The sequence below is a fragment of the Schistocerca serialis genome, chromosome 5 (assembly GCF_023864345.2).
Source record: "Schistocerca serialis cubense isolate TAMUIC-IGC-003099 chromosome 5, iqSchSeri2.2, whole genome shotgun sequence".
NCBI lineage: Eukaryota > Metazoa > Arthropoda > Insecta > Orthoptera > Acrididae > Schistocerca > Schistocerca serialis.
The window spans coordinates 454,486,487-454,494,242 of NC_064642.1; the positions used below are offsets into that span (position 1 = coordinate 454,486,487).

Sequence of the window (7,756 nt, forward strand, 5' to 3'; positions counted from 1 at the left end):
ACCGAACTTCCATCGTGGAGAAGTACCTTGAAACAGAAGATATGAGGCGAATGGAGTGGCCTGCCTGTTCTGCAGACCTAAACCGCATCGAGCACGCCTGGGATGCTCTCGGTCGACGTATCGCTGCACGTCTTCAAACCCCTACGACACTTCAGGAGCTCGGACAGGCACTGGTGCAAGAATAGGATGCCATACCCCAGCAGCTGCTCGACCACTTGATCCAGAGTATGCCAACCCGTTGTGCGGTCTGTGTACGTGTGCATGGTGATCATATCCCATATTGATGTCGGGGTACATGCGCAGGAAACAGTGGCGTTTTGTAGCACATGTTTCGGGACGGTTTTCTCAACTTATCACCAATACTGTGCACTTACAGATCTGTGTCGTGTGTGTTCCCTATGTGTTTATGCTATTAGCGCCAGTTTTGTGTAGTGCCACGTTGTGTGGCACCACATTCTGCAATTATCCTTAATTTATGAGCATGAGTGTATTTAGTGAATATGTATTTGAAATGTAAACTTTTTGATAATTTCCTCATGTAGTTTGCTTCAAATTTCAATCAAACTACCTTAATAAGAAGTTCAGTACTGCTTCAACAAGTTACCTGTTACAATTTACCGTACAAACATACTTGTTAAATGAGGTACTCCACATGTTATCCTCATTTTTGTGGCTATACTGTACTCTTCTTAGCAGTGAATACGAATTCTTTCAAATACCCCTGGATTATCTCGTTACACTGTACCGCCCGGATAGCCGAGTGCGTTAACACGCCGCTTCGGGGATTCGGGGAAACGCCGTCCCCGGATCGAATCCGTCTCGTGGATTAACTATGAGGATCGGTATGTTGGATGTGGTTTCCAGGCTGTTTCCCAAATACAACTAGGTAAATACCCCGTTGATACTCACGACCCGCTCAGATAGTTAATACGTAAACATTTAGGAAACGATCACACATTTGAACATTCGCTTTGCTCTACACGCTGGCAGTTGAGGTATAAGAATTCCGTCCCGGTGGGAGGGTGGTGGCAGGAAGGGCATCCGCTGTCACTGACATTGCTTCGACCCATATAACAATGCCGACCTCGCAGTCAGTCGAACGACGCACGCCAAGGAAGAAGAAGAAGAAGAAGAAGAATGCATCTCGAAGGCTTTGCCAAGACAGTAAAATCCGCTGCTCCACGTCTTCAGTCATATCAACGGTACTGCTGTACACTTCACTTTTGACATGATATCAGATATAAAAACCCAGAGAATCGACGTTTTGCAGACCGCGGTACAGGCTGTGTTTGACCTTGCCAAATTGTGGCGTTAGGTGTCGTCTTCTACAAGGGGCATTCTATAAGTAATTTAAGACTTTTTTGTCGCCCGATTTCGACTGAAAATTGCATAATTTACTATGGGACATTGGTGGTATATTTCCGCTTTAGCACTTATATTTACATGAAATTCCGATTGGGTCGGCACTAAACATAGCCTCAAATTGTCAGCAGGGAGCTGTCACTGAGTTTCGTCTGGTGGAAAACCAGAGCGTCGTAGATATTCATATTCATAAGCGCATGCATGATGTCTGCGGAGACACGGCAATGAACAAAAGCACGGTGGGTCGTTGGGTGAGGCGTCTATCATCATCGCAACAAGGTCGCGCAAACTTGTCAGACATCCCGCGCGCCGTCCGGCCGTACACGGCTGTGACTCCTTCGGTGTTAGAACGTGCGGACACTATCATGGGAGGTGATCGGCGGATAACAAACAAAACACCTCGCTGCACAACTGGACGTCTCTTCATTGGACAGCTCTTCCTCAACCACACTGCAGAGAGGTGGGATAGCAATACGGACATATAGTGAAAAGGTTCCCGACGTCATCATGGGGCAGCATGTCGGGAATCAACAGACTTCCAATGCGGAATGGTAGTTGGAGCTAGGCGCTTGTGACATCCCATTTCCGATATCGTTAGGGAATTCAATATTTCGGGATCCACAGTGTCCAGAGTGTGCCCCGAGTACCAAACATAAGGCATTACCTCTCACCAGACAACGCAATGGCCGATGACTTTCACTTAACGACCGACAGCAACGGCGGTTGCGCAGAGTTGTCAGTGCTGGCAGTCAACCAACACTGCGTGAAGTAACCGCAGAAATCAACGTACGACATATGACGAAAGTATCGATAGGGGCTACGACAGCAGACGACTGACGCGAGTGCCTTTGGTAACAGCACATCACCTGCAGCTCCTCTACTGGACTCGTAACCATATCGGCTGGACCCCAGACGACTATAACTCCATAATCTGGTCAGATGATGGTTCAAATGGCTCTGAGTACTATGGGACTTAACATCTGAGGTCATCAGTCCCCTAGAACTTAGAACTACTTAAACCTAACTAACCTAAGGACACCACACACATCCATACCCGAGGCAGGATTCGAACCTACGACCGTAGCGGTCGCGCGGTTCCAAACTGAAGGGCCTACAACCGCTCTGCCACAGCGGCCGGCTGGTCAGATGATTACCGACTTGAAATGGTAAGATCAAATGGCAAGGTTCGAGTGTGACGCAGACCCCGCGAAGTCATGGACGCAAGTTGTCAACAATGCACTGTGGAAGCTGGTGGTGTCTCCACAATGATGGGGGCTGTGTTTACATGGAATGGAAAGCGGTCTCTGGTCCAACTGAATCGATCATTGGATGAAAATGGTTATGGTTGGCTACTTGGAGACCATTTGCAGACATTCATGGACTTCACGTTCCCAGACGAAGGAATTTTTATGGTTGACAGTAGGCCATTTCACCGGGCCACAATTGTTCGCAGCACGGCTCACTATTTCTGCAGGAGACTTCCAACGACTTGTTGAGTCCATACCACGTCCGTTTGGTGCATTACGCAGGACAAAAGGCGATCCGACCGGATATTAAGATGTATCCCATGACTTGCATCACCTCAGTGTACAGCCGGATCTCGCACCTTCCGACTTCCATCCGTTGGTCCAATGAATGACGCAGTCCTCTGGAAAAAGTACGTGAATGATGGTAAGGTTATTGATGAGGCCAGACGTTGCCACTGATGTGGCCAATAGTGTGATACCAGGCGGGCATAGAGGCTCCTGCAGTAAGGTGGCATAAGGACGTCGCGTTGAACAGATATTATGTTGTAAAATAGTGTATTTTAGCCAAAACAACCTGTTTTCACTAAAAAAAAGTTGTACTACTTACTGCACGCCCCTCGTATTAGCATCAAAATGTGCCGGTGCCCCATCATGCATGTCCCACATTCCCCAAAGAAAAGGTAGGCCTTCGATTAAATAAAGGAATAATTTTCTGGGGATTAAATCGAATAGTCTACACTTAAAACACATTTACAGTAACTAGGAAAACACTATATTTGAAACTGAAGTCAGTGGTGGGTCGTAGCCACACATTCCCAGTTATCTCGTGAAAAACATTGAAGTGCCAAAGAAACTGGTATAGGCATGAGTATTCAAATACAGCGATATGTAAACAGGTAGAATACGGCGCTGCGGTCGCCAACGGCTGTATACGACAAAAAGTGTCTGGCGCAGTTGTTAGATCGGTTACTGCTGCTACAATGGCAGGTTATCAAGATTTAAGTGAGTTTGAAGGTGGCGTTATAGTCGGTGCACGAGCGATGGGGTACAGTATCTCCGAGGTAGTGATGAAGTGGGGATTTTACCGTGCTACCATTTCACGAGTGTACCGTGATTATCAGGAATCCGGTAAAACATCAAATCTCCTACATCGCTGTGGCCGGAAAAATATCGTGCAAGAACGGGACCAACGATGACTGAAGAAAATGGTTCATCGTGACAGAAGTGCAACCTCTTAGCAAATTGCTGCATATTTCAATGCTGGGCCTGCAACAAAACATCATCGATATGGGCTTTCGGAGCCGAAGGCCCACTCCTGTACCCTTGATGACTGCACAACACAAAGCTTTACGCCTCACCTGGGCCCGTCAACACCGACATTGGACTGTTGATGGTTGGAAACATGTTGCCTGGTCGGACGAGTCTCGTTTCAAATTGTATCGAGCGTATGGACGTGTACGGGTAGGGAGACAACCACATGAATCCATGGACCCTGCATGTTAGCAGGGGACTGTTCAAGCTGGTGGAGGCTCTGGTATGGTGTGGGGCGTGTGCAGTTGGAGTGGCGTGGGACCCCTGACATGTCTAGATACGACTCTGACAGGTGACACATACCTAAGCATCCTGTCTGATCACCTAAATCCATTCATGTCCTTTGTGCATTCCGACAGACTCTGACAATTCCAGAAGGACAATGCGACTCCGCACACGTTCCGAATGGCTACAGAGTTTCTCCAGGGACACTCTTCTGAGTTTAAATACTTCAGCTGGCCGCCAAACTATACAGACATGAATATTACTGAGCATATCTGGGATGCCTTGCAACGTGCTGTTCAAAAGAGATCTCTACCCCTTCGTACTCTTACGGGTTTATGGACAGCCCTGCAGGATTCGCGGTGTCAGTTACCTCCAGCACTACCTCAGACATTAGCCGAGTCCATTAAACATCGTGTTGCGGCACTTCTGCATGCTAGCGGGGGCCCTACACGGTATTAGATATGTATACCAGTTTCTTTGACCCTTCAGTGTATAACGTTTAAAGATAAACGAGTAATAAATCTCGTGTGTTTCAGTGTTTGAAGTAAATATTTCCATATGACTATTCCAGTGACGTGTTTGTTTAAATTAGTGCAGTCATCAGTAATAAATTCGAGTTTAAATGTGTAAAGACTCAAGGAAAGGTATCTGACGACTTTGAGCGTGGGTGGGAGGGTCTCCAAATGGTATGTTGCTTGTGTGGAAAAATGTTTTCGAATTGGCCCCGTGAGTGGCACAGTTCCACGCTCACTTAATTGTGTCGCAGTATGACGGATGGACTCGTCAAGAAGAGAGTGGACACTTCTAAGCGTGTCTGTAATAAAAATCTCAGGTCGTGTTAATAAAGCGACGTGTTGTTTCTGATTGTTGTTACAGTGACCGTATGTTATGCACATAAATAATGTAGGTGTTGCAGGTGTACTTTACTGTTAAGATCTATTACTAGCCTTACCCAACAAGTAAATTGCACAGTTAATACTCATATTTTAAAATTTTGTATTTGCGGAGATCCACAGCCTCCAGATGCTTAATAAACGTATACATGGTCCGTAGTAGGCTGTAATGTGAATTTTATTTAATCGTGCGATTAGCTAATTTCGATTCAAATTAAGATAAAACAGATAACTGCAGTAATGTCTTATCTTAATGTGTGTCGAAATTACCTTATCGCACTATTAAATAAAAATCGCATTACAGCCTACTATGGACCATGTTTAAGTTTATTAGTCATACTTTTGTTACACACTGTACTGATAAAAACTTGTAACAGTTGATAAAAAGACCGAAAGAGGCAATATGCTCACATTCCCGTGTATAATTAGGTAAAACGTCGAACCTCACTGCATTCTCACTAAATAATCTTGGTATTTTTCGATATCGTTTGCAATAAAAATCTATTGCCGACAAAATTTTTTTATAAAAATGTTTTAGACCAGCAGAAACGATGTTTCGCATTAAGGCTGAGCTGTAAATCTGCAGACACAGACAATGAAGATATGAGCTAAAGACGAATAGCAACTGACAGCGTAATAGACTGTTAGAGATGTAAACTTAGAGCTATTTCATAAATTACAGACTGGGAAGACTCGGACTGATATTCTGACTGGATATGATGTAAGTTTTTATTTTGTTCCCAAGGCGTATAGACTGGTATACCATCATCACGGGGTGGAAACCGTCTCGTACATAACAATTTTTAGTGAAAAGAACTGCCGATTTCTTGTACAAGCGTTTTCTTGACCATCTTATATATTGCTTCAAGAGATGGGACACAACTTTTCTCTAAGAACGGTTTTGAGAAATATGAGTTCATCTTGATGACGATAGTGTAGCAATCGAAACGCCTAACAACAAAGATATAGAGTTGTTACCGACAGAAAAAATGGACGGCCATTAAAGTTGTTGATCAAGCAGGATATATGTGAAATCAACTGTCAAGAGCAGCATAATTCCCATGTTTTTTCCTCTATGTATGTTAATATAATAAAAATTATCAGTGACTGATACTTTGTTGGAATGAAAATCGTGACGGTTTTTAACTTTTGTTTTAAGTATGAGAAGTGCCACACTAGGACGTACATGTTCTTCGTAGGACTGTACATCTCTACCGCTTTGAGGACACTAGAAAAGTTGCATGAATCGAGATTAATGCATGAGCGTTACCTCGTTATTTGTATCAGGAAAAAAGTATAATGACAACAGCGGAAACATTTTTCATTTCTAAGTAGCAGCGTTTCGTATTAAATGGTGAAAGTCCGACGAGAAGAAATTTGGAAACAAAGTGCTATATCAGATCTCCTAGCATTTTACTGTTCCATGACTTCGACATGAACCGGTACTACGATTTTGACACCCGACAGCGAAATTCCAAAGCAGTGTCTGTCGACAGTATATACATTTTTTGGCCTTGCATCTCTCTGCTAATACTTTGTTAGGCTACCTTACGACACTGTAACAAACCATGGTACATCACCAGGCAGGAATTGGAAAAGGAGGAGGAGTCATCCCAAGTTTGTCTGTCGATAGTATAGACGTTTTGATCTTTATAGCTCTCTTTTGAGGGATCGTAGACTACTTTAAGATACGTGATAACTTTGGTCGATAAAGGGGACCAATATTCTGGCACCACACTTTCAACAAATTGCCAGCAACCATCTAAAACTTGGTTTCAGAAAAAGCACACTTTACACAGAGTTTCAAGGAATTTTTAGTATTCAGGTCCCACTTTATAGACGAATATCGCAACAGATACTGTTAGACCAGCTTAAGTAAAAATGTCTGTTGGATTTCAGTTCTGACAGCAGTTGGCCACAAGTCAAGATTAAGTGGTTTTTCTGTATGACAAAATTTATTAAAAGTGCATAAAACTGACAGTGTATTAATTCTGTAAATATTAGTAGTTCCAGTTTATTGTAACGTATTCACAAATCTCGACAATCTCCTCATCAGGGAAGTGAGTATTATATCCAAATGTTCTAGGTTTTTTTATGTTATACTTTCTGGCATGTCCCACGCCCACGAGACTCATCTGATTTTTGAGTCTATGGAACGAAATCCTGATCTGATCGCAGGTAAAGCGCCGCACAGGGAATGAAAATGGATGTGCATTTATCTTGAGGATCGACACCTGGTACCTAACCGAGGAACTGATGAAGTAGAGGGGCCTGTACCTGAGGAGTGGCTTGTGCAGCGAAGGAGCCGGCCGGAACCATCAGCAGCAGAAGTACCAGAGGCAGCGCCTCCGCCAGCCGCTGCAGAGCACCTCCGGTGGGCATCGTGGAGCGTCGCGTGTGGACTGACGGCTGAGCGCGGCTGCGGCGAGTCGTGCCTACACAGACCACTCAGACTCCACGAGCGCCGGCGACGCACTGCCCCGCGGCGGCCGGCGTGCGCGCGGGCTTCCCGCCGGCCGGCGACTGCAGCGCCGCGTCGCGACGGACACCCGCAGTTAACGCAAGGAGCCATCGGCGCCCGCAGGTCGAATTTCTTCGGTGGCTCACAGAATCTACGTAACAATCTTGTAGCATATTCAATGTCACGCCGTCTAAACGAACACGAGGCGTCTTTATTTACCCAACACAATTCAACAGTCTAAACGTATTATTGGACAG

General features: G+C 44.9%; 1 protein-coding gene across 3 annotated transcripts in view; it reads right to left on the reverse strand.

Annotated features, from left to right (window-relative positions):
• The window catches only part of LOC126481346 (SPARC-related modular calcium-binding protein 2), an 831,237-nt gene extending 823,736 nt beyond the window's left edge, over positions 1-7,501 (reverse strand). For all 3 annotated transcript variants that reach the window (XM_050105041.1, XM_050105040.1, XM_050105039.1), the window contains exon 1: positions 7,316-7,501. In XM_050105041.1, coding sequence (XP_049960998.1) covers positions 7,316-7,420 — 105 coding nt within the window. In that variant the 5' untranslated portion in view covers positions 7,421-7,501. The remainder of the gene's footprint in view (positions 1-7,315) is intronic.
• Positions 7,502-7,756: the final 255 nt, after the last annotated feature.